At 35.0% G+C, this 26436-nt stretch overlaps 1 protein-coding gene across 11 annotated transcripts in view; it reads right to left on the reverse strand.

Moving 5' to 3' along the window:
• The window catches only part of LOC138706671 (modifier of mdg4-like), a 243974-nt gene that overhangs the window by 89273 nt on the left and 128265 nt on the right, over nt 1-26436 (reverse strand). Inside the window, exon 6 of one of the 11 annotated variants that reach the window (XR_011334045.1) lies at nt 8680-9022. The exons of 8 other annotated variants lie outside the window; for them this stretch is intronic. Coding sequence is in view for 2 of the 3 variants with exons in the window: in XM_069836263.1 (XP_069692364.1) it covers nt 14367-14617 (251 nt within the window). In the remaining variant the exon portion in view is untranslated. Of the gene's footprint in view, nt 1-8679; nt 9023-10334; nt 14618-23636; nt 24060-26436 lie in introns of those variants that run through there. 2 more of the 11 variants (XM_069836263.1, XM_069836330.1) reach the window with 2 other exon arrangements.

The following is a 26436-nucleotide window of genomic DNA, read 5'->3' on the forward strand; positions in this document are numbered from 1 at the left end:
TCGAAAAAAAAAGTACAAATAATTGAGAGGTTTGAGAAAGAAACTGTGACTTATTTCGCAACAGAATACGAGATTAGCATTACAACTGTGTGCTATTTATTAAAAAAAAAAACAAGGATAAAACTATAAAATACGAGTATGTAAATCTACAACACGAGACTTCTACTTTTCCTAGCTTTCTGCAGACAACCATCATCCTTGGTCCTTAAGTCGTCGTTGACAACCGTATTTAAATTACTGAAATTCTGCTCGGTTACCTAGCATGTTAAACACAACACCACGGTGGAAATTACGAAATTGTACTTAATTTATGAAAATCTTTTATTTACAGATTATCCGATTTTTTCGATTAACCGTTGAGTTCATCCCCTTCATTACCACGGATAATAGAGGTTCTACTGTATTTCTTTTTTTGGCCTCATATTATTTCAGTGAGTTTTAGTTCATAATCAGCTAGATACATCCAGCTCTTACCATGTGATCACATTTTATATTTTATTAATTTTTGGGAAAAATGCTTTTTATTTCATATTAGATGTTTATTTTTTACCTAGACTTACTATGTGACGATGCAGATTATCTTTTCTTTTTCTTTCTTTTTTAGGAGACTGCACTTTCGGTTCTGTAACTAGAGTTCTTAGCCACCTTACCTACCATAATTTCCCAATTATGAAATCATAATTCGTTAAAATCAGTAGTAAGTGTTTAAAAGATACATAAAAATTTATTTTAAATGAAATGGATTCGAACTCACGACGTTATAAATATAAGCCATGTGTTTTAACCATTCATACACAATAAATTAGATATAGAATATCGTCCTTGAATGAAATACATGTTTTACATTGGCCGAATTGAGAGTAAAACGACTCTGAAATTAAAGAAATGCAAGAAAGTAAATCAATAGCCTTTTGGAGAAAGCAAAAAGAAATTCATATCACACATCAATTAAATGGATCACTAGTACCACAAATAAACGCTTGTAAATACCTAGGTATATATTTAAGTAACAAACTGGGTTACTAGTATTATAAGGAAAGCCTGCAAAGCACTACATTTTTCTATGCGTATTCTCAAGGTCAAAAGAATTAGTGTACATAACCTTTGTTCACCCAACAATGGAATATGGAACAATAGGTTGGGATCCTTACAGACAAATCCAAATTAATTCAATAGAAAAGGTTCAATGCAGGGCAGTAAAATATTTCAAAATGGGGAAGGCACGTGACAAAGAGATGTAAAAGACTTAGGATGTGAGTTGCTCGAACCAAGATAATGGAAAACAAGATTTAGCGCATTGTTTAAGGTGCAAATGGGACACAAAGGAAGATCTGACATAAATGTTAGATTAGTGAAACCTTTATATTTAGGCAGGGCTGATCATATTAAGCTCAAATGCAGAAAACAATGAAGAGATGTGGCAAAATTTTCCTTTGTAAACTGTACAATAGTAGCTTACCTGAAGCAGTTTTTCAGGGTAGTCCTCTTAAAATTAATACATTTAAAGAAAGGTTGAAAAGATTGGGCTGCCCTACAATGAGTTTAAAAATAATGTAGGTGCAACATAATTATTTTCGTTGACAGGAAAATATTTAAGTTGATGTGTAATTGCTTAAGTCGACAATGGTTGAGTTAATAGAAGTATGTTAGATTGTAAGTTAGGTATACTTTTCTTTAGGTAGGTTATACTTTATTTAGGCTTTATTTATAGTTACGCTTACTTTTACGTTCATTGACCAGCCTCATGGTTTTATGGTCAGAATTTCTGGCTACAGTTCATTAGATTCCAGGTTTGATTCCCGGTTAGAACACAATAATTTTTCTTTAAAGGAAACTGTTCATGTGTTCGTCCATGGTCTGGAAATTAGGTTAAGGTTAGATTTAAGACATCTTCTGGTACCACATATTCGCACTTATTCATCCTATCACAATATCATCAGGGCAGTATAACTCTGACTTCCAGGCGCCCCAACCTCTGAAGTGGGTTACAAATGAGCCACTTACAGGAGAGAAGACAAGACATGTCAATGATAACATAGTGGCATTGAAAAAAACAAACTTTTACGTTTATTTTATATATAGTATGTTAATTGATTACTGCAGTGATCGCCAAAAGCTGTGTCGCGACACATGCCCCTGCCTCCACTCAAGCATAACCATGGCATCATATCCCCACCCTCTGTTTACAGCCATCACTTCGATATAAGTAAAGACATTTATCAGCAGCGGACGTACGCATGTAATGTTACAAGTGTGCAGGACAATATGTTTCGGTGTCTTTTCGAAAACAGATAGTAAGTAAAAACTTAATTTTAAGGAGCATGGAAGGAAAAGTATTTATTTTGTGCAGATGGCAAAAATATGAAATACTTAATGTCTTGTAAAATTTTAAATGAAGTATAAAAGAACAATGTACGTTGTCATTATTTTTCTTGTTATGAAGACTACCACGCCCTTACCTGTAACTTGAATAATAAACGAACAATAAAAAGTAACGGCTTCTATGTCTTAATCGGGTAAAATACATCGACTTTTTTTCGGCATATGTAGTGTAATTTGAATATTTCATTAATAAATAAATAATATGGCTTCTATGTTTTGATCGGTGTAAAATACTTCCACGTTTTTATTTCTACGCATGAGTGTAATTTGAATATTTCATTAACAAATAAACAACAAAAATTATCGGCTTCTATGTCTTAATCGGAGTAAAATACTTCAACCTTTTTTTGAAGTATGCAGTGTAATTTACAACTTCGTGACCAGCCTGGTACGTTTTTCTAATTTCAAATATCTGCTGATGTAAAGTACACGCTCTTTCTATGGTAAATAAGAAAATTATTTTATTTTATTAATAATACAAAAATAATTAATAGGAGAATAAAAAATTAACATGAAAAAAAGTGTGTGTATAGTTAATAAGTAGAAGAATATTATATTGCTTTCGTCTTTTGGTCAATGTCCGTCTCTGCACTGTTATTCACTGCATTAACTGAGGAGATACCCACTCCACCCCTCTCCCTGCGATAGTGGTGTGCGGGTTGCATTTCTATTACGTCACAATTTCGTGGTGTTTGGCAACCACTGGATTACTGCATTACTGAGTAGTTGTTGTTATTGTAATGTTACTGTATATTATATACCACTATCACCGGGGGTATACTCAATTGCAGTGTGAATACTGATACATATATATATATATACATAAGCTTACATACATACACTAGACTTTCACTAATCTAGCCCTCAGTAATCTGGCCTCCTTCTACTGTAATAGTTTTCTGGGAAATTTGCAACAGTTCCATGTGTTATACTATAATTACTTGTAGGCCTACACGTACTAGTATATTATATGTACATATATACATATATACACGCTGGCCAAGTGTGGAATGTTCTAGTTTTGATTAGGAAGTGCAAGTGGAGTGGTTGGCGCTATTTATAATAGGGTTGGGGACAACTCACCACAGAAAATTGGCCACAGAGGCAACTCGCCACATAATTGAAATTCGTATCAAAGACAATTATTCGCCACACATTAAAATTCAAGGCAATACTCAAATTCGCAACAATTTATAATATATTTCTATGGTAACACAAGACAAATCCAGAAGCTGTAAACTAATTCGGAACTATGGCAGAAGAAATTCGCTTCACAAAATCAGAAAGAGGCTCTGACAAATTAATATATCTTGGCTACATGTACACGAGACTTAGAGGAAATAAGAATGGAGTTGTTTGGCGCTGTGACATGCGTGGCGGTGTAATGCAACAGTCACGTTATCAGAAGATGGAAGCAGTGTCGTCAAAGAACCGTCTGAACACAAGAATCATTCTGCAGACTGGGGGAGGATTAAGGCAAAGGAATGTGTAGAGAATATGAAGGCAAGGGCGGGACTTCCCGAGAATCAACGTCTGTCATTATTCAAAATGAGTTACAGCGTATTGCAAGCGAAGCCAATGTGAATCTACCGAAGAAACCATCTATTAAAAAACTGTGCGCCATGCCAGGAAGCTGCACCTACCACCTGAACCAAGGAATATTGACGAACTGAACTTTATAGCCGACAGATACATAGAGAGATTGGAAGGTGGTCATTCTCCTACCAAATGAAGCGGAAGTACATCGACATGGACAGACGAATATTACATATAGTTGAATACCCGCGGTACAAGGAGAAGACACCATCATCAGGTACTTGAGAGCTGTAGACCACAATCTAGAAGGACATTTTTTAAGTCAAATTTACATGTACATAGCAATTCACATACTTAGTGGAATTTACAATTATTAATCTCTGTATCCATTCGCACAATACAGAGCTTCTGGAAGTCATAGATTTATCTTTGTATCTCAGTGTGGCAAATTGTCTATCTGTGGCAAATTGTCTATTTGTGGCGAATTGTCCCTGTTACCAATTTTCTGTGGCCAATTGTCCCACTTCCCAAATTTCTGTGGCCAATTGTCCGGAACCGCTTATAATATTAAATTTAATGACATTTTTAAGCATTTTCAGTAATCTGGCACCCCTCTGTGCAAGAAATGGCTGAATTAGCAAGAATCTACTGTGTATATAATTTATCACTTTTTATTGTCTTATATCAGAGGTTTCCAACATTTCCAGAATCACGAACCTTGTAAAAATTATCTCTAATTTCGACTGACACCCTAAACTAATTGCATAATTTAGGCTGGTAAACATGTTCTGCTCTTAAATTTTTACATAATGCAGTGAATTAAATATTCTTAATAAACTGATAGTGATATTACATTATAGTTTTACTTTTTGAATATGATCTGACAATGCACAAATAAAAAAAGTTATTTTAGGTTATATCATGTTTTCTGTGACAAATAATAATAATAATAATAATAATAATAATAATAATAATAATAATAATAATAATAATAATAATAATAATAATAACAATAACAACAACACTTTATTGGCAGAACAAAGATACATATTGCTTTTTTTATATTAAAAAATGAAAGTAGTTTTTTAGACTTACCACAAGGTTGGATGATATTGCCTTGCAACTGTGAGTTTTGCAAAGTCTGGTTCAATTGTAAACAAAACTCTAAGTCGCAAGTGTGACTTTGCTTTAGGTTTACTATATTTGTTCTTCAAGAAGACTAGAGCCGAAAATGTTCATTGACACATTACGTTGAAGCACAAGGCATTAAGTGTTGCATTGTAATTATAGAAACATCGGAACTCATGATTGTGCATGCAACCAAACTTGCTGTGGAGTTATTATAGAAAACACGATTTTTAAGCTCGAACCAGAAGATAATTCTAACAGCTGCACTTCGTCTCTTACAGGTAAGCCAGTTATTTCGAATTGCTAGGCATAATGGATCCAGCAGAATAGGTGGCCCTTTAGGTCGCACCACATTGCCCTGTTAATGAAACCTTATGCAGCTCCAAAATGTAACTCCCAGAACACAGTAGAATACACAAAAGTCTTCTGAATATTTATTTTGTAGGCTACTACAAGTACAAAAATAACCGACTACAAATTTTACCATAAATACAATAACTGAGCTAAATTAATAACTAAATGTGTACCGGTATCATTTCTTTATTGTCCATGTAGGTCTGTAATTTCCATATTATACATATACACAAAGTTACATGTAAACTTAGACATTAAAACCTCAAGAGCATCTCAATATGCACTTAAAAATATCTATACACGTCTAAGAAGTTCAATCAATAATGACAGCAAGTTCCATAAATGTCACTAATTGCGGTAATGAGCATTAAATTACATTTCTGACATTTTTAATGCTGTCAAAATTAACTGAAGGAATTTATAATTCATGCCATTTATCTTTCTGGATGAAGTACGTCGCTCGTATACAATTTTGTATTAAGAAATTAAAGAAATGACTACTGGTGGTATGTTTATATTTTTTTTTACTGTAATCCATTATAAAAAAGTCCCGTCGCTCTAATTTCCGGCAGCCAATCATGTTGCAGGTCGGCTACATTTAAACGTGTGCATCTCGTGATTCGCTGATGAAGATGTAAAGCATTTCCTAAGGCTGGAAATTTTTTAATAAAAAAGCCGCCCTAAATAAGGGTTCGAATAGATCGGCCTACTAATCAATTCATAAATAATAATCATGAAAACCAATTGTGTGACAATTTGAAAGGAAAAAGAAAACATTAAGGTAAATGATATGAAAAAATACTTAATATATAATCGCCCGCCATTTTGGCTCTTTCGTTGGCGTTCGCAGAAAGCACATGAGGACGTTATTTGCCGCTCAATTATTTGCTGAATTACAGTGCGTTTGATTTATTATCATAGGAGCTACGACATGATAATGTTTAACAGTGTGGTAAATAGATCCCTCGTCTGGTAGCTCAGCAACGAAAGAACAAAAATGGCGAACGATACTACCTACCTAGACTTTATAGAGCCTTGACTTCCTAAGACGTAAGAAAAGAGGAGGAGTCACGCCGGGAATAACAGCGTCACGACTACATAGCTATATTTTTTAGTAGATTGTGATAGTTTTTCTATATAGGTACACTTAAAGAATCAGAATCATGGCGTTCTGGTGTTCTTGATGTATATTAAATGTCTCATTTTATTTCACTTCATCCATCCAGGCAATATACATTATATCAGATTGTACTTAAAAAAATTCAATATGAGATTTAATTAATCAATATCATATAAATATCATAATGATGTATTTATAACCCTAACATACCTATCTCAGGTAAAATAGGGTTGTGTAAAACCGGAGTATAATAAATTAAAAAATGTCTAGCACTAACATAATACATCACCTAAGGGGGAGGAAGACTCAAGTCTACAAATACTTATACAAAAATACAGATGAAAAACCATCTCATAAATGTGTACCTTCTTTGAAAAGCAGACTATAATCATTCCTTGTTAACAGAATTGTTCACACTATTACTGTAATCAAATTTATTATAAGACATGACAGCAGACAATACAGTTCTAAGAGAGATGTTATAAATACAGCTTAACAGAATATTCCAAATTTTCTTGGGCTTCCAGCCAGGTCATGAGTTGGTGATCCACCGACGTTTCGAGGATGTTCATCTTCCTCATCTTCAGGGTTAAATGATATCTAGGATCCTGTGTCTCGAAAATCGAAAGAGAATTGGGAGGACAAATTTAAAAGATACGCAAAACGCGTCCTTGCAAGGGGTTGGGGGCTGCACAAAACTAAATATGTGAGCTCCAAGCCTGTTGGCCACTAGTCTCACTCCGGATTACGCTGCTCCACTGAAGGAGATCTAGAAAATTTTGAAGGGGAAGCCGAAATTGGACGTAACCTCTTAGGTACTACATACGCGAGGGGGACTGAGATTTGATCAAGTGATCACAGAACGGGGTGAGGAGATGGCTGGTGTTTGCCGTTAGGATGGCGAGACGCTGTCATCTGTTGTTCGATGACAAAGCATGTGAAGGCCGTCATAAGAAGCACTGTGAAATCTAAATCTGCAATTTGAGAGGTCCCTTTCCTCTCAAATTGCGACTAATTGAGTGACCTCGTATATTTAATAGACAATTTATAGGTTCTGAACTAGGGCATACGTCGTTTATAATAAAGGGGAATATATACGCGGAAGGGCATATAGGTCTGCGGCCCATTTCTTATAGGGCTCATCCCGACATTTGTCTTACGCCTGAGGAAAACCACGGAATACCTTGGGCAGGATGAGTTGTCTCATATATAAGAGACTAGCCAATTTGGCTATTATGTAGGTGGTGATTGTTATGAGCCTTGTTGGATCGTCTCAATTTAGAGACCAGCCATTTGGCTATATGATGGCTCAATTACGAAGAGGGGGGAGAGATGTAATTGTTAATTAATTTAGAGTAATTAGGGAGAGGGTACCCAGCTCCTTAATTTATAGTGCCAGAGGGAGGAGTCAGCCGAGGAGCTTTGCACTGATTGGCTCTTATTAGTGTGGACCGCGGCGCGAACATGGCCGACATGTCGCCTTGCTTTGTACTTTTCGGCTGATTGACCGTGGGTCTCATGATAGGCTCGGCGGACGAGTTCTTATGTGTCCTTTGCTGATGACGGTCCGTCGTCTGGGCGTTGAGAAATTTAATAGCCGGTGCCCACGCCATACTTAGTCGGAGACCCAAGTCCCGATTCAGGTTACCGCGTTCCGCCACTATTGTCAAGGTTTCCTTTACTCTTCTATCCCAGTAGGAAACCTTGGCCATAGCGGCGGAACGCGGTAACCTGAATCGGGACTCAGGTCTCCAACTAAGCGCGGCGTGTGCACCGGCTATTAAATTTCTCAACGCCCAGACGACGGACCGTCATCAGCAAAGGACACATAAGAACTCGTCCGCCGAGCCTATCATGAGACCCGCGGTCAATCAGCCGAAAAGCACAAAGCAAGACGACACGTCGGCCGCATTCGCGCCACGGTCCGCACTAATAAGAGCCAATCAGCGCACAGCTCCTTGGCTGACTCCTCCCTCTGGCACTATAAATTAAGGAGCTGGGTACCCCTAGATATCATTTAACCCTGAAGATGAGGAAGATGAACATCCTCGAAATGTTGGTGGATCATCAACTCATGACCTGGCTGGAAGTCCGAGAAAATTTCGAATTATCACGTCACCAGGAAAGCTTCAATAGTTATTTTAACAGAATATGCTTACCCAAAAATGTTCAAGTTCCTGAATCTTAAAACAGACGACCTACAATATACACTTTAGCAAAATATGAATACTGAAATGTCTTATCGATGCAGTCTGTGTTTATTTTTATGCATATCGTACATATGCATTGTCAGACTTTTCTTGTTTTTCAAGAGCTTTCCACAAAGTTCACATGGGAATGGACCTTGTAGTTCTCCATGGATGTTTTTGATGTGTCCCAAGAGAGAGTATCTCCTTGTGAAAGTCAAATGGCACAATTCACACAGATAGCGTTTCTGGTTTATTGTTTTCTCTTTAGGGGGGAAATGAATCGCTTGTACCAGTCCAACAGCAGAGTACAAATCTGGAAGAAAGAAAAAATGCAGTAAAAACTGGTGAAAGGTGAATTACAAATGACAAAATTTATCTTAGTAATACTTACACAACTTCCTTACATTGAAGTGTAGTGGGACAAATGTAGAGATCATTAATATTCGTTTTCTTACAAGTCTGAGGGACTGGAAGATTCACCATAACAGAAATGATGATGATGATGATAATGATGATAATGATGATAATAATAATAATAATAATAATAATAATAATAATAATAATAATAATGAACAAAATGTTCCGAATGACAAACTATATTAAACCACACAGAGTCATTTACTTCGACTGAAGATAACTAAATGATAGTAGTGAAACAAACAAAATGTAGAGATTATTAATAAAGTATACATATATTTTTTTGTGCGAGATCGTGAGTATTTGCTTGGTTTCCGCACAAAACCAATCCGCGGAAAGTCTAAAATTCCACATTCAGTATTCCCAACCTAACACACATGACAATTTCCCTCTTCTTACCGCTTAAGTGACATACTGATTTTACTGCTTTAGGCTTTTAACATTTTATTTTTAGAGACGTTCAATATATAGTAATAATTATAAATTGAAAACTTACCACTGCAATTTCACCTAAATTGCACTGTTAATTATTGCTTTTAAATATTTGCAAAAATTAAGTAAACTCTACAACTCCACTAAAGTTACTGCATTCGTGAGGCAAGTAACATTAAGGAAGCTGTGAAAAAATCAACAAGATTCCAGACTCATCATAGAATGGGGGAAAAAAAAGACAGACGTATATCATGGCCTGCTGGAGTATAGTAAACACAGAAAACATTTTAAAGCAACAATGTTAAAGATAGGTATTTTTGTTTTGCAAATTTGCCGTCATTGAACAGAAACCAAGATGGAGATTTCATTGCAACTAATTAGAAATTCCTCTTTCAGGTAACGATCTTCGCACAAAATAATGTACGATACATGAGCGGTATGTTTTCTTTCAATTCTCAACTACGTTTTGTTTTTCAAACTTTTCCTCGAACATGAAAACTTCAACATGCCGGTCTTGTAACGCATATTACTATTACAAGTCAGAGAAGCTAGAAGAACATAACAACATAAATAATGATGGTGATGCTGATGATTATAGTAGTAATAGTAGTACTGGTAATAATAATAATAATAATAATAATAATAATAATAATAATAATAATGTGTAATGACAAAATATATTAAGCCACATAAAATCTTGTACTTTAACTGAAGAAAACTACCTAAGTGATTGTTAACTTTGGTCATGTTACTGGCCATAAAAATCACGTGTTAATTCAACAGTGCTTGCTTTATTGCATGAGAAAGTTTACACAAATATCTTTTAAGAAATTATTTATTTGTAAAGTTTGAAAAAAGAAGGATGAACGATGTAGATTACACATTGAACCTATGTTAATTACAAAACAAACAAGTTATTTCCACAATGAAAAGTACAATGCTGAAAGGGAGTGGAAATGAAAAAAAATAGCACACTTACTTTATAGCAATCAATTTCATTGCAAATCTGTTAATATGATGTTCGAAACTATTGAAAAAATTGTTTTCTTCAATAAAACTGTATCTAATTCACTTTCCACATTCCTTTTATTTATCTTCAGTTTTTAGTTCTCCAAGTCACTGTTTTAGAATTCAGATTTTAAATTTTATTCCGAAACTTAATTCAAGTTAAATCACCGAAGTTCTAAGCATTTGCCAGTCTACAAAAGACGATTCTGAATACAGAAAAATGTGTGATATATACACACACGAGGGTCATTTCATAAGTCATGACAACTATGTTATATCTTCCGAATAACTGAAAATGTGGTTACTTCAGTATATATGTTTGAAAACCTGTTGTACACTGTCTGGGATGCATTGGTGACTAGTTGACAGCACACGCAAAAGTTAGTATGCTAGAGGCTGTGCTCCAGGATGGATGTAAGTAAAGTTGAACAGTAGTCATACGTGAAAATTTAAGATCTTGGAACACTCCCCCTACTCGCCTGATCTCAGTCCATGAGACTTTGATCTCATTCTGCAATTGAAGGAGCCGCTGCATGGGAAGTGATTGGCAAATAGGGAGGACATCTTAACAGCGTTTCAACGAGAGGTGATACACATAGACGAATCACACACACACAGCCAATGGTATTCAAACCCTTGCATCATCGTTGGCATCTATGTGTGGAAGTCTTGGGGAATTATTTTGAAGGGTGTTAGCTGTGAATAATGTACTTTGTTTTCTTTTGTGTATTGTGACAGCTGAGGGTCGATCACGCGTCCCACAAAGGGCAGGGTCGGCCGTAGTTCGGCGCGGAAGATGCGCGCGCATCTGTTTCCTGGGGCATGTGCTGTGGCGTAGAGAGGAGAGGAGAGGGGAAAGAGCGACCGCAGCAGAGAGGGGAGAAATCCAGAGAATTCGAGAGTGCCATCTCTGGACATCCGTGGAAATTTCTAGCATCGTACTTTCTCGTAGCTATGGTTTGGTTATAAATTACGACACGCGAGTGAACTTGAGTAGTGTTGTTGTAATCGTTGGACAGCAAGCCAGCCAGTCTTGTGTAGCAGTGAAGCCAGCTTCGAGACAGGAGTTCGACTTGAGTGTGTCTGCAGCTGTGTGAGCATCCGAAGTTCTGAGTTTGAGTGCAGTGGACCGCAGTTGGGGGACCTCAGTTCGAAGTTCAGTGGACTGTCTCTGAAGGTCTGGGGTTCGAGATACTGTGAACTCGAGTGACTGAGCTAGAAGAATTAGCCAAGGCAAATGAACTGTGAAATGAGAACTGACAGTTCTGATTTGTAAATAGTGCTCTGTGAACATTAGTTAAGATTAACAGTTCATTGTTGTTCTCAATAATCCAAGTAAATTGCCATTGTCGTCTGTGGAGTGCAATAACGAATACTGTGTTACTGTGTGGAGTGGAAATCCCATTGTTGACGGGAGTAGAATTAAATTGTAGAAAGTGACTATTATTGGTGTGAGAATAAAATTACATTACTGTTTTGTAATAAAAGTTACAGTATAATAAAACAATGATTTCTATTTACGTATCTTTCAATTTCCCTAACCCTTTGCTTCCTGTACATGGACCCAATTTGGTACTAGCATTCCGAAGCATATTCCAGTGACCTTCAATCGCATATAGCGAATTTCTATTCCTGCAGCTTTATTGGCTGATATAATATAGTTGCCATGACTTATGAAATGACCCTCATATATACTCTAGGTATAGTATAAGTCAATGCCACTCAAAGCTGTGGATACCATTTACATAAAATAAAGTTTGTACATAGCAGACAACTTTAGTTCAAACATATGAACGAATAAATACCATTACTTAATACTAGGTAAGTAAACTCTGCAAGAGAATTCGATTTTCATTGAACAATATCATACTACAAGTACAGTACACCTCTTTTCATGCAACCTAGTTCATGGAGGGCGCAGCTTTTTAGCTGCCCGGAACACGAGCCATTCACACTTAAGCAATGTTGCCTAGTTGTATTGTTAAGACTCAGTCGCTGTTAGTGGTGGTAATTAAAATATTACATGCGCCCAGACATAATACTGTAGCCGCGAAGAAGATGAGATGTCTGAAGTAAGTTGCGTGAAAAGCATTATAATAGAAAATGCGATAATAAATTCCAAATCTCAGAGAAAAATATGTTTCAAATGTACTAAAAGATTGTTGAAAATAAAGAACACAAATTATGAAAAATAATTTCGAACTTTTCTTCAATTTCCATTAAATTATTTACCAAATTATGAAATAAACTTCGCACATCACTCTATCTCAATAAACACAACAGAAATTTACATTTGTCTCAAGTTTTTTTTTTTTCTTTTTACTAATATAGAAATTACTGTTTGTTTCTTTGAATTATTATGTACTAATACACTACAGAACTGTGAACTTATTTAAGGGGAGGCAGAGGTGAAATTTTCGAACAAAACTGAAGAAAAAATGAAAATTTGATTTTTTCCATTTTTATTATCTTTATTTTCATATTCCGATGTTAGTTTTTGATTTTGTGCCCTTAAAAGCATGAAATTAAAACCAAGATAACTGTATTACTATATTATTCCCATAATAAAATAATATTTATCATTATTTATATATCTTCTCTGAACATATAAATAAAAAGAAATATTGAAAATTTCTTACAATATGGTGCATGGAGCATTTTATATCAAATGATATAAAGTTGTATAAAATTATTACTATTTACAGAACTATTGTACTTAGAAAGTTTAAATTTGGTATGTCCATTACTAATAACATACTTAGTATCCATGATCAATTTCAAACAAATCGGATAAATTTTGTTGATTTTGAAATATTCACCTCTGCCTCCCCTTAAAAAAATACACTTAAGTCTTGAGAATACATTTTAACAATAATTTATTTACACACTTTTATCAAGTGATGGGTTATTACTTCTCTTTAAACCTGGTATCATAAAGAAAGCTTTAAAATACAGTATCTGATCTGTATGCTTATTAAGTTATTGGTTATTAATGGAATGAATATAATTTAAAACAAAAAGCAAAAATTAGCTATTCATGACAAATATTATCATGCACGTAAAGTACAACAGGAGGCCATTTGCAAAACAAAACATCATGCAAATAAACATATGAAGACATAACGAGAGACTGTGCTTAATTTTTGAGTTACACTCACATGTATCACGACGTGACATGCTAATATGTATCACTAGAGAGAAACAAACTTAACTTCAGAGCCGCATATTAATCTATGTAGCATATCTTAATCACAGATATTACAGCTGAATTTAAATGATGCAGTAAACGAATATTATAGCTGGAACCAGCGTTTATGGCGTGTGTCCTAGATATATAGTGCCCACTTTGTGAGCATGTTGCTAGTGCATCTGAGAATTGTACCACTTCCTATACACGTCACATCAGCCGTTTTCCAAACATAGTTGTCAGACTGACTCCGGCAAATGTAAAACACTAGCACTTAACGTTCCCATTACTTATTTCACACGCCAAAAACGGTGATGCGGACTATACTTAGAAAAAGATACAAGTAATTAAAATTAAACTAAGAAACTGTCAGGCACAACTGAAATTACTGTAATATTTTATTCAGCTTTTGAGCAATGTTCTATAGGAAAAAAATATATATATTTTGCTATAAAATAAAAGAGAAATTCACATTACATTAAAAAGGAAACAAACAAATGCATTGATATCACAGTGCTGTATTTACATTTATACATTGCAATCATATATGTATCTTACAGTTTTATATTATCTAGTGGTAATATGCTGTGGATGATATTTGTCTAGAAACAACCTAATGTTGGCCACCATGTTTATCATACATATGTGTCTTAAGACTTTTCTTGTTTTTGGACAACTGGCCACATTTCAGACAAGGGAAGGGACCCTGTAGTTCTCCATGGAGATTTTTAATATGTCCAGTAAGAGTATCTCGTCGTGTGAAGCTTTTATGACAGATTTCGCATGCAAATCTGTTTCCAATCACGAGTGTTGACATTCTCCCACGACGTGAATGTATATTAGGCTGGATTGTACGCAGAAGACCTGTGGAAATTAGAGAAAAAGTGAAACTCCTCCATGCCTCTGGAAAACAGGAAGTTTCCACAGACATGAATATTCTACTCCTAACTTACGATTTCTAAAACAATGAATGACTGAAAGCATGTGGGCAGAATGTATATGAAATAATATAGTACCGGTATTACAATTAATAAGATTGCAATTTCATTCTTTAACTCTATTGGTTAAAGTATTTTTAAGAGCAAATATATTAAGATATTGTAAACCAATCAAAAGACTAAAGATGGATACTCTACACAAGAGAAAAGATTGGATTATTACTATTACGACATTATCAGTAATTGTACATAGGTATAGCTGTAGCTGAAGATACAAATTGAAATAATGTTTATTGTTGCTAGTATAACCTTAGAAATAAATATTTAAAACATACTGACAAGGGAAGGGTTTCGGCTCGAACAGGAATTTCATATCTAAAATTTGTATACAGGCCCATCTTTACATCTCTGTAAAGCTCTCAAAAGCATTCGGTTGTGTAATGTGTGGTTTGTCTGTTAGAGCACTGTACAAGTTGAGGGGGTGGGGAGAGCACTGCACAAGTTAAGAGGATGGGGCACCTTATCCGTAAGCCTAGCCTAGCCTAGAAGCTAGTACGAGTGATAACATGTCTAGAGTCCATTTAAGAACATTTTTCTCCAACGTTCTGTCTGAAAATATTGCAGCTAATCAAAAATGTACACTGTTGTGTGATTCATTGAATGTGCACAAGGAACAACCTTAATAAATGAATTATTCCAAGGCTAAGGCATGGGATGTATGATCATTCCACCTAAAAAAAACTAAATATTTCCAGCCTCTGGATATCTATTTCCTTAAACAATACAAAATATATGCTCGGAGGATAACAGATTGCATAAGGACTCTTGCTGAGAATCCAGAACTTAACTTGGGAAATCGAGTGTTTATAATAAAAATGCACTCTGTTATTCATAACCAGTTGTCTGCTCCAGTATACCGCCCTATGCTTCAGTATTCCTGGCAGTCAGCTGGTTACGTGAATCCTGAACAAGTCTCGGACTTCAAAAATGTAATTCAGGTGGCACTTGATTTTTCAGCACTGGAGTGTGGTTCAGAAGATTGTTCAGGTGTTGCTTCTGCATGTTGTGCTTATTGCTCTGCTCCATGCTGTTTCATGTATTTTATAAAGAATCCTCATGTACATTTTTAAAGAAGTGTATTGACCAATGCCAACCAAACGGAGAGTTACACAAATGAATGCTTTTACGGTCTTCATCACCATTGTGAGGTAAGCCTATGTACAAATTTTGAACCAAAAATTCCTGTTCGAGCCGAAACCCTTCCCTTGTGGGTGAACAAATTATCTCCCCACTGATAAGCGTCAACTATGGCTATTGTTGGGCATGGAGACAGAACAGTATCAGTAATCCGACAAACCACAAACTATTAATGTAAAATAATATTAAATAAGCAGTTAAGACATCATTTAGACCCATATCAAGAAAGGAAATTCTAAAACTATCTGACTTTTATCACTGGGGAACGTTAAAAGATAAAGTGTATAAAAATAATTCACATACTCTGAAAGAACTGAGGAATAGGATTGAGAAAACATCGCCTCCATTTCTCAAAGGGGGTTGTAGCAAGTAATGCGACATTTCTTAAGCAGGTGTCAAAATATCTGAATGTGAATTTGAAGCTCTTTTGTATGAAAGGATTTTGATGCAATGAAACCATTGAGTCCTAGAAATATTTAATCTCCATTTCTTTTCTCCTCCAACCCCGAAAGTGCCAAAGTTCGAGTAAATTATGTAATTACTAGCAAGATTACTATTGGTTCCTTAAATAATGATTACAAAAGTTCTGTTCTGACAATAAATCACAGTTTTAGGTTGGTGTTGATGGCTCTTGCAGTGTATAATTAGACTTACTGATAATTTGGGAGTCAAGCTGTTGTGTTGTGTTATGTAATCAGGGTTTGAAATGAACCAGAGCAGACCAGAACAGCATTCTGATTCGTGAATTTCATGAGCCTTTCTGTTCTGTCTCGTAATAAGAATGATTAACTTCAATTTGTTGTCTGCTGAGTTAGCTCTGTGGTAGCGCATCTCTCTTCAGACTAGCCGGCTCGCGTTCAATTCCTGGCAGGGTCAGAGATTTTCATTTAAAATTTCTACCTTGGGACTAGGAGAGATGGCGGTACACAACTTCTAATCATTAAATTGTGCACCAATATGCCTGCGTTAAATCCCAAATTTATCAACAGCTCATATGAAGAAAAAGGCATATGTCATTGTTGATAGTGATTCATCCGTCAAATGGGAACATTAAACCTGATGTAAGAATGCTTCCATGCTAAAAGAGTGCTATTTGACAGGAGTAAGCTATGTGCCAGCACCGGGTTTCCCCTTCTCCCTTCCTCACCTTCATCTTTATCCTCACCCATCCCCTACATTACACTTAACCCTGGTTCAGACGGTGCAAGTTTCTGTGATGGATTCCAAGGTGGCTGCGCTGATGCTCCCCTGCGTGCTCACTTGCTGGCTCCCGTGTTGGCTACAGTGATGGTAGTTGTTCACACGGAGCTGGATCTTTTCACAGTTCAAATTGGAAAATCATCTGCTGTTTTATCTGTTGCCAACACTCATGGTCAAAAAGAAACTAAACCGTGAGTGGAAAACAACTAAAGTCCTATATTAACAGTAGTAAATGTCGTAATAAAGCAATTAAGCCATAAGTGCAAAACAGCTAAAGTCCTATATTAACAGTAGTAAATGTCGTAATAAAGCAATTAAGCCATAAGTGCAAAACAGCTAAAGTCCGATATAGTTGTTGTTTCTTAGAAACTACAGAATATAGAAAAAAACAGGTTTACTTGGAAAACAACGAACACGGCGACATGGTTTCAGAGGTGATATATATGATCATCTTTGGTTTCCAGCCTGCAAACCATCACGAAAAATAGCAAGGAACCTACCCTCGAAATCCAGCAAGCTAGCCATTTATGGAGCCACCAGAACACATCACTTCCGGCAAGTGACCACGCAGGCTACCCATCCGCGCACCCACCTTGGAATCCATCACAGAAACACGCACCGTCTGAACAGTGGCGTAGCATAAAATTTTGAGCAGGGGAAGCTAACTCAAATTGTCTTCCATGTACATATGAGAAAACGTATTGCAAAAATATAGTCTTAAAATAAAAGTATCGATGTCAAGTCAACAGTCCGAAGATTGGTTGGAACCTCGTAAGTAACACCAATAAGGCATCACCTCAAATGGTACGTAGTAAATTATGACTTCATGGTTTACACATATCTCTAACAAATAGACAGGTATAGGAATAATTTAACACTAGCTTACTCTCTGTCATATTTAGAGAAATCACAATATTAACGGTCAATAAATACAGTTAGTAATTACGTAAGTATGCGTCTGTCTTGGTTGTGTCCTTCATTGACAGCAAGGGAGTCGGTCGTTTCTTTTTAAATTACACTTTTGTTCATAAGTCAGTCTTGATAATAGAATTATCCTAAAAATTCAAGTAAATTAGTGCCAGCAACTGTTATTTCACTCATTATTTATTATATCAGCCACAATGGACACTAAATACTTCAACTAAACACAACTCACAAAAGGGATAACTCGGAAACTAAATTCTTTTCAATGTTAAAGCTGGCTTCTTGTGAGCCTTGCAACCAGGGTAGTTTTGTTAGAAAGAGATGGAAAATCTGCGGGGTGGGTTACACAGAAGAATGAGAGGATTGGAAGCTGGTGTGTGCAGGCTTCATGTTTACTGCTGCATCACAAATCATCCTGAGCTGCCACATCACAATATTTAACGCCTAAAAATAAATTGTATTAAAATTAATAAATAATTTTGTGCATAAATTGCAGGTTTGTTATAAAATTATTATTAACTGGGGAAGCTGAGCTTTTTAGCTTACATTAACGCTACGCCACTGCGTCTGAACCGGGCTTTACATTACATTCACCCTAGTAAACGACATAATTCTTCACAGATACAATCATGTACAGCATGGCCTGACGAAGTTGTGTACCACTGAAAATGGGTCACAGTCCTGCCATCTATCTGCAATAATGCGAAATTCGAATCACGCAAGTGAAATGGGTAGGCATTAGATACACACAATTTTGTATTCAACTATCATGTAGTACCTTTCAAATTTCAGTTTCACTTCATAGTTCCATTTTCCATACAACTGCTATAATATTCGAACCCTCTTTCATCTTCTCTCTCTTTCTTTTTGGTTATAATTTCGTGCTTCCTGTTCTCAATTGTTGGCCAGTCAAGTGAATTTATCCGTTTGTAAAGGCTCTGACAGGACATAACGCTCCATCCTTTTTCACAAAATAGAGATAGATTCTACTTTCAAGATGTAGTGATATCTGTAGGCCTATTTCACCACGAATGTCAAAGACCAATCCAAATTCGTCTTGAATAATTCAATACTGTTTTCGTTTTAATTTACATAAAATTATGACATTAATGGAGCTATTTGTGAGTTCTCATCTAATCGTAGAAAGTTTATTTAAAATGCTATTAATCTGAGTATCAAGACAGCTGAAAACATGAGGTCAACGAAATTCTTAGAAAGCATGTTGAAATGTTCAGATAGTCAATATAATATGATATAATATAATATAATATTGTTTAATTAATTCAGTCTAATTGACATATCACAAATATAAAAAGTCAATGACACTTACCCATGTAAGTGATCATTGTTTACTATACAAATTAAAAAATATATATATAATTAATTTTTTTATATTTTTTATACATATATTTTTTTTTATATTTGTATAGTACACAATGATCACTTACATGGGTAAGTGTTATTGACTTTTTATATTTGTGATATGTCAATTAGACTGAATTAATTAAACAATATTATATATCTATTATATCAACGAAATTCTGTCGCAGTAACCTAATGTTATCCTCTCTCAATAACTTTGAACCTCAGATATTCTTCTCACTTCACCGGGCATCTACATCTATGTTGCCAAACATCTAACAGAATTAAGTAAATGACTGCTAGCAATATGTGTACACAGTGTTTTTTTATCATAGAATGCGTCACAGTTCTGACATCTTTTTGTCATATTTTTAATCACAGAACAGAGAAATGTTCGAATTTCAAGCAACTAATATATTATGAGGCTTCACCTAACCCAACTTCACTGTCTCTCCACTGAGATATATCACTGCTAGTTAACATCACGAAGAACCTGGAACCTGGTTCTTATTAGAACTGTTTGATCATCTTCAACCCTGACAAGTATGTTAAATCATGGTTACTGAAAGGCCATTGTGCTGCAGCAGATGTCACAAGGAAAGAGTATAAGAGGAAAAGAGAAAATATTGAAGAAATGGCTAGGCTGTGAAAAATCTTCTAATACTTTGAGTACTGGTATGTAGTTTATTAAACGCCTTTGTTGCAAACCAATTTATTACTTTGTTAACCCAAATTCAGTCAGTTTATACCAACATGAATTTAATTTGTATATCTTCTGAAAGGTGCATTAAAATGTGAAAATAAATAAGGGTTAATTATGTTTCTAACGTAATTTTTTCATTAACTCCTAGGCCTTGAATTTCCAGTGCACTGGGCAGTAATCATCTCCCCATCTACTCCAATATTTTTATTATTTTACACAGAGTTCCACCACATTTTCTTAAAAAAAAAAAAAAAAAAGCACTGTGTGTACGAATGATAAGTAAGCAATACATATTTTAGAGATTAAACTGAATAAAGAAGACATTATATCATTAGACATGCACAATAGCAAGTTTTTTCCAGGCTAGTTGCAACACCATTGAGTCGACTGCTTGCTGTCATAACATCCAAGTTAACTTAATGACATCACAGTTTCAAAAAGCCATTCCCTTCCATTAATAAAAATCTACCATTATATACCCAAATACAGTACTTGCACATGAACATGCACTATTGGAAGCAAGATATTGTGAACTCAAAATATGTCCATAAAATATCAAAATGTAACTGGATATAGTGTATGTGCAGAATTTACAAGTTCTTATTATCTGTGTTTCAAACAAATAGAGGAATCTGCAGATGGAAAGAAGCATATTAATTTTCAGTCAGTATAACAAACTGATTTCTTTGTATAGTCCGGGTCAGCTTACTTAATACCCTAAGGGTGAAACCTAACATTTTCCCCCCATTACTACATATGCTAGTGGATTGTGGTGATTTTCTAGTTTGCAGGTTGAATTTTCTTTTGCCAACTTCGTTTCGAATTTCGATATTGACAAATACTATAAATAGTAGTGATTTTGTAACTGGTATGTTGGCAGCTGAGACAAATATCGACAATATTTTGTCGGTGTTGGAGTTCCATGAAATTAAAATTGTACTAGATTTCTGAGCCGGTTACTGGAAGGTAGAGAAATTTGACCATACTAATAATTAACTAATATCAGTATTAATATTAATACATAATAGTTATTTTATGTGTTGTGTTGTGGTAATAATTCAATACTATAGTCAGATAAGTTTTCGGAGTTAGTATTAATAATTTCATGTGGTCAAACAAAATATATTTTTAGGTTAGGTCTCGTGAGTCAATTGTTTAGTCAAACCAATTAATTTCGTATTGCCAGACAAAATACTTGACATGTTGATCCCTTTCTCGTATAGTTTGCCTACGAAAATATGTTACAAATTATTGAATTATTTAGAATAACCTTCCAACATAAAGTACGGTAAATAAATAAGTAATTTAGTACATAGGGTCGTGTAGTAACAGTTGGCAACACTGGCAAGACGGCAATATTTGCTGTTTAGGAACTGTTCTTATGTGACCCTCATTATATATGGATACAAGCGATTTCACTGGCAATAAAACTTACAGACATATAACAAAATTATTTTCCTTTAAGTAATATTAATGCATATACTTAAGAAACCAAATATGAATTTATCATAGTGTATTTAATGACATTTTTAACTGCAGTGAGGTAGGTAGGTTCTAATGCTCTTGATTTAGCAACAGAGTTATTTACTGCAGTGATGGGCGAAAGTAAACCAAAAGGGATTTATAATAATCAGGGATTTCTGTTCCTCTGTTTGTACCAGTCAGTCTCTTGGATTGTAACCCAGACAATATGGAGTCATACACTAACATGTTGTCACATTGTACTGGATCTCACAGAAGTGTGGAAGACATAATTTTAAAAAGAAGACTAATATAGTGATTGTTCTTGTAGTGTCGGCTCTCATGGCCGGAGTCTATAGATCTAGATTCATTTTCCAGGCTGAGAGGCCGTGGTCTGTTGGTTGGTTTTCTATCAGACGTTTCGTCTGCAACTGCGGCAGACATCTTCAGTGGAGTGGTATCTGAGGTCGCAAAACTCTTCTCGGCGTACCTGAGGCAACTGATCCTGTGGCTGGTTGTGCAGACGTATTTATAGTACAACTAGCGGGCCGAGGCCTGTTGTCGAGGCCGCCTAGGACAGATCGACAAATCGGCAGTGGCACCACATGCCTATCAAGAGGGCGATCACAACATACGATTCAAGGACACGGACATCTTGAGCACGACGACACACTTCTTCCCCCATTTACATAAAGAAGAGATCGAAATCTATAAACATGACAACAACTTTAATCGCAAGGAAGAAGGCGTAAAGCTAAACAAATGTTGGTACCCGGTCCTAAACAGAACAGATAAGAAGCCACTACAACAGAAGGACGGAACCCACAACAGATGTAGGTCATACCATATTATTTGCAGATGACACAAATATAGTAATTACAGCCAATAACTCCAACACATTCCAATCTTCAACAGAGGAAAATCTCTTCAAAATATATGACTGGTTCTCAGTCAATAAATTAGTATTAAATTGTAACAAAACTAACATAATTCCATTTAAATACTGTCCAAATTCAACGTCGCAAATTTCTAGCGCAATAATTAATAATAGGTCACTATTAGAAACAACAACAACAACCAAATTTCTTGGCTTAAAAATCGATAATGTGTTAAATTGGAAAAATCATATTAAAGAAATTACCTCCAAACTAAATTCAGCTTGTTTTGCTATTAGATCTATGCAAAAGATAGTAAATATCAATACCTTAAAAACAATATACTTTGCATACTTCCACTCGGTAATGAGTTTTGGAATAATATTTTGGGGAAATTCCACAGATAGTAACAATATATTTCTATTACAAAAAAGAGTAATTAGAATAATAGTAGGTGCCAAATCTAGGGAATCGTGTAGGGCTATTTTAAAAAAAACTACAAATAATGCCCATGGCTTGTCAGTATATCTTTTCATTAATAATCTTCCTCGTATGTAATCGTGAAAACTTTGTAACTAATTCAACAGTTCATAGCATAAATACACGTAAAAAAAATTACTTTCATACTCTAGCGGCAAGTCTATTGTGCTATCAAAAAGGAGTGCGTTATCTGGCAGTAAAAATGTTTAATAGCCTCCCTATCGATATAAAAAATGAAACTCAAAACATAAAATTATTTAGGGCCAAATTAAAGAAGTATCTAATTTCTCACGCATTCTATTCTGTAGATGAATTCATGACATTCAATAACACTTCATGAAATTGATACTAAAACTTTGTGTTGTACTAGTAGACTATATTGTAAATCTCGTCTATATATATTTCATCTAGACTGTGACTATAAATTAAGATTTTATAACAGTATTAAGTTTTTTGACTTGTTCCATATTCTAGCTGTAAGCATGTATGAATACCATGGAATTTTAATAAATACAATACAATACAATAGGAGCAGCGAACAAAGTGGTGAGGACCGCAGCGACAACAGGCCTCAGCCGCTAGTTACACTATAAATACACCCACACAACCAGCCACAGGATCAATTGCTTCAGGTATGCCGAGAAGAGTTTTGCGACCTCGGATACCACTCCACTGAAGATGTCTGCCGCAGTTGCAGATGAAACGTCTGTAGAAAACCAACCAACAGACCACGGCCTCTCAGCCCGGAAAATAAATCTAGATCTATAATGATTGTTGTTCACACCTTCTCAAGCTCTTGGCAGGCAAATCTTTAAATTCTTGACAGGAGGATTCTACAAACACACTCAACTATATGAGTAGCTCTATGTAAGTTCATAATTGTTGATGAATAAATAAAAATTCTGTCAGTAACAAGATGCTTGGGGCTGTTGAAAGTATTCTTGCTTCTCATTCATCATGAACTTTTCTATGGTACAAATACACATGAACACGAAGGCTGTTCTTGTTCTTTGCAACGCGTCCACAGATGGTACAGGTGAAAGGTCCTCGATCATCACCATGTTCATTCTTCGAATGTACTAATAGGTTGGCTTTTCTCATGAATGAGCGGGGACATAAGGGGCATCGTAAAGCTGCCTGGGTGCTTGTGCCCACAGCTGCTGCAACTGTTGGATAAAAAGAACAAACATTTTGTAGATGCATCTAATATGTCAGTTTTCCAGCTTTGAAAGTACTGTCAAATATTTTGTTGAACATGCGTACACAAATCAGAGACTTCATGCTTCATAAAGCAACACAATTCTATGTGGATTCATAAGGTCTCTTTCAAAATGTCTTGATAAATTTTTGGTATTAAAGGCGCCTTTATGTACTATCATGCATTGGAAAGAAAAAGTGATTTACGACCTAAGATTATACGATCATCCACGGCAACTTCTTAAATAAGGGCAATGTAACATATGAGGATGAATGTAACATGTGCAATATTATCAAGTACATTTCCTTTAAGTGGCCCAATGTTGTATTTCAGTAATAAATTACTAACTTAATTTAACAGTTGGAATGTACACAAACTGATGTTCTTTCAATTTCAAGGAGTTGATTTGTAGCCTTAAGCATTATTTGAACAGCTGTCTGCTTAATTCAATGAAAAACTGCACAATATATTTTATGCTCGACCACGCCGAAATGTAGTAATTATACACCTGGTAGTAGCCCTTTAATGCACTTCATTAAAGTACACCTATTCATTATAGTTCAGTTGTTCAGCCAATGAGAAATCACCATTGTACCATTATAAAATCACAAGTATCGATTATTCTCGGATATGCAATCGAAAGACAACTAGCGAAAAGTCACGGAGGCTGGAAATCCAATACTGTCGCAGAAGGTTATGTTCTGTTACTATAATAATTAGCGTTAATTGTAAATAATATTCAAATAAATTCAATTTGTCATCTCGTTTTTTAATTCTAAATCAATTTCCAGGTTATAGAGACTAATGTTCATGTTATTCTCTAGATTATATTAAGGTCAATGACATTCGTTCCTCGGAAAAAAATCAATACTTTCGCGTCTGCGCACATCTCACAATTTAGGTCAGTTCCCCTCCTCACTTACATAACCGTAACATGAATACTTATGAATAATTTCAAGTTAGAAATATGGTCGAGCATAAAAAGTCGTATGAAACTTGCCTATAATGGTAATTAAGACACTCGTATGAAAATTATGAAACTCGCTTGCGCTCATTTCATAAACAAATATACTCGCGTCTTAATTACTGCCATTATAGGCTCGTTGCATAATGTACTATTAAAATATAAACATTAATTAACTCTAAGATGAGCCATACAAATTCAATTATGTCAACTTGCCAATCTACTCGATAAGATTGCTATATGAGTCCTTCCCTTACTTCCTTTTTCTGCATGGTTATTAAAGCACCGAGATATTTTTCCATACCCATGCAATTGATACAGTTACATAGTATTGTTTCATATTCTTCTTATCCAGCTTCTAAGTTGACTTTCAGAAATACGGTTTTTCACCAAGTAAGGTTACAATGATAATGATAACCCATGTATAACATATGAAAATTTCAAGACTAAGACTATCTAAACAATTTCAAAACGAAAATGAAACTGGTAAAATAGATACAGGCCATTCAAAGATGGATTGAATAAATGTAAATTGCTAAAAGAGCAACAGTTTCCAGAACTCATCATTGGTAATGATAATAAGATTCTTATTGATTAACGGCTCAAGTACCAGAATCTTTTAATACATTACCGGTAATTAAAGACATTTCCAATGAGAAATGGGTAACATCAAAATCAAGTGATATAGCAATCCATTAAAGAATCTGATTTAAAGTTATATGAATAAAATTGTTAGTTGCAAAGTAAATTGATATTAAAAATTATAATTAAGGACATTACAAATCAATGAAAATATGAAAGAAAACTGACAACTGTATGAAACAGAATTTCTAAAATTCTTGTAAGAGATATCCTGGTGCATTTTTACAAGTTAAATTTACAGGAAATGCTTAACTAATGACAATAGTTTTTATTATCGTAACAATATCAACTTTTTTAGTAAGTATTGTGAAAACTCTATTATATGCTAAACATGTTTACCTTTATAAAGGTGATATAAAAGTTATAACCAAATTAATAATGTGTTTGCATATACAAAAACACTCCCAAAAATGATATACACTTATGAAAAAAAAATTATTTGATTAACAATATTTTCACCGTTACAATATACACATATATAAAAACTAAATCTAAATATTTACATAGAGATAATAAATTTTACAGGAGAAAAAGTTCGTCCAAAGGGCTAGACTCTGGAAGAGTACCCAAAACGCTCATTGAATTTCCGAGTTGAATAGCAATACTTAAGTGTTGACGCAAATAAGTAGTGCAACAGCGATCACCAGTAATGGAGATCAAAATTTGACCGATTTGAGATACCAAAACTTTAGCGTCATGATTCCAAGGACCGAAGGTTTCCACAGCAAATGGGACAAAG

The sequence above is a fragment of the Periplaneta americana genome, chromosome 1, assembly GCF_040183065.1.
Source record: "Periplaneta americana isolate PAMFEO1 chromosome 1, P.americana_PAMFEO1_priV1, whole genome shotgun sequence".
Classification (NCBI taxonomy): domain Eukaryota; kingdom Metazoa; phylum Arthropoda; class Insecta; order Blattodea; family Blattidae; genus Periplaneta; species Periplaneta americana.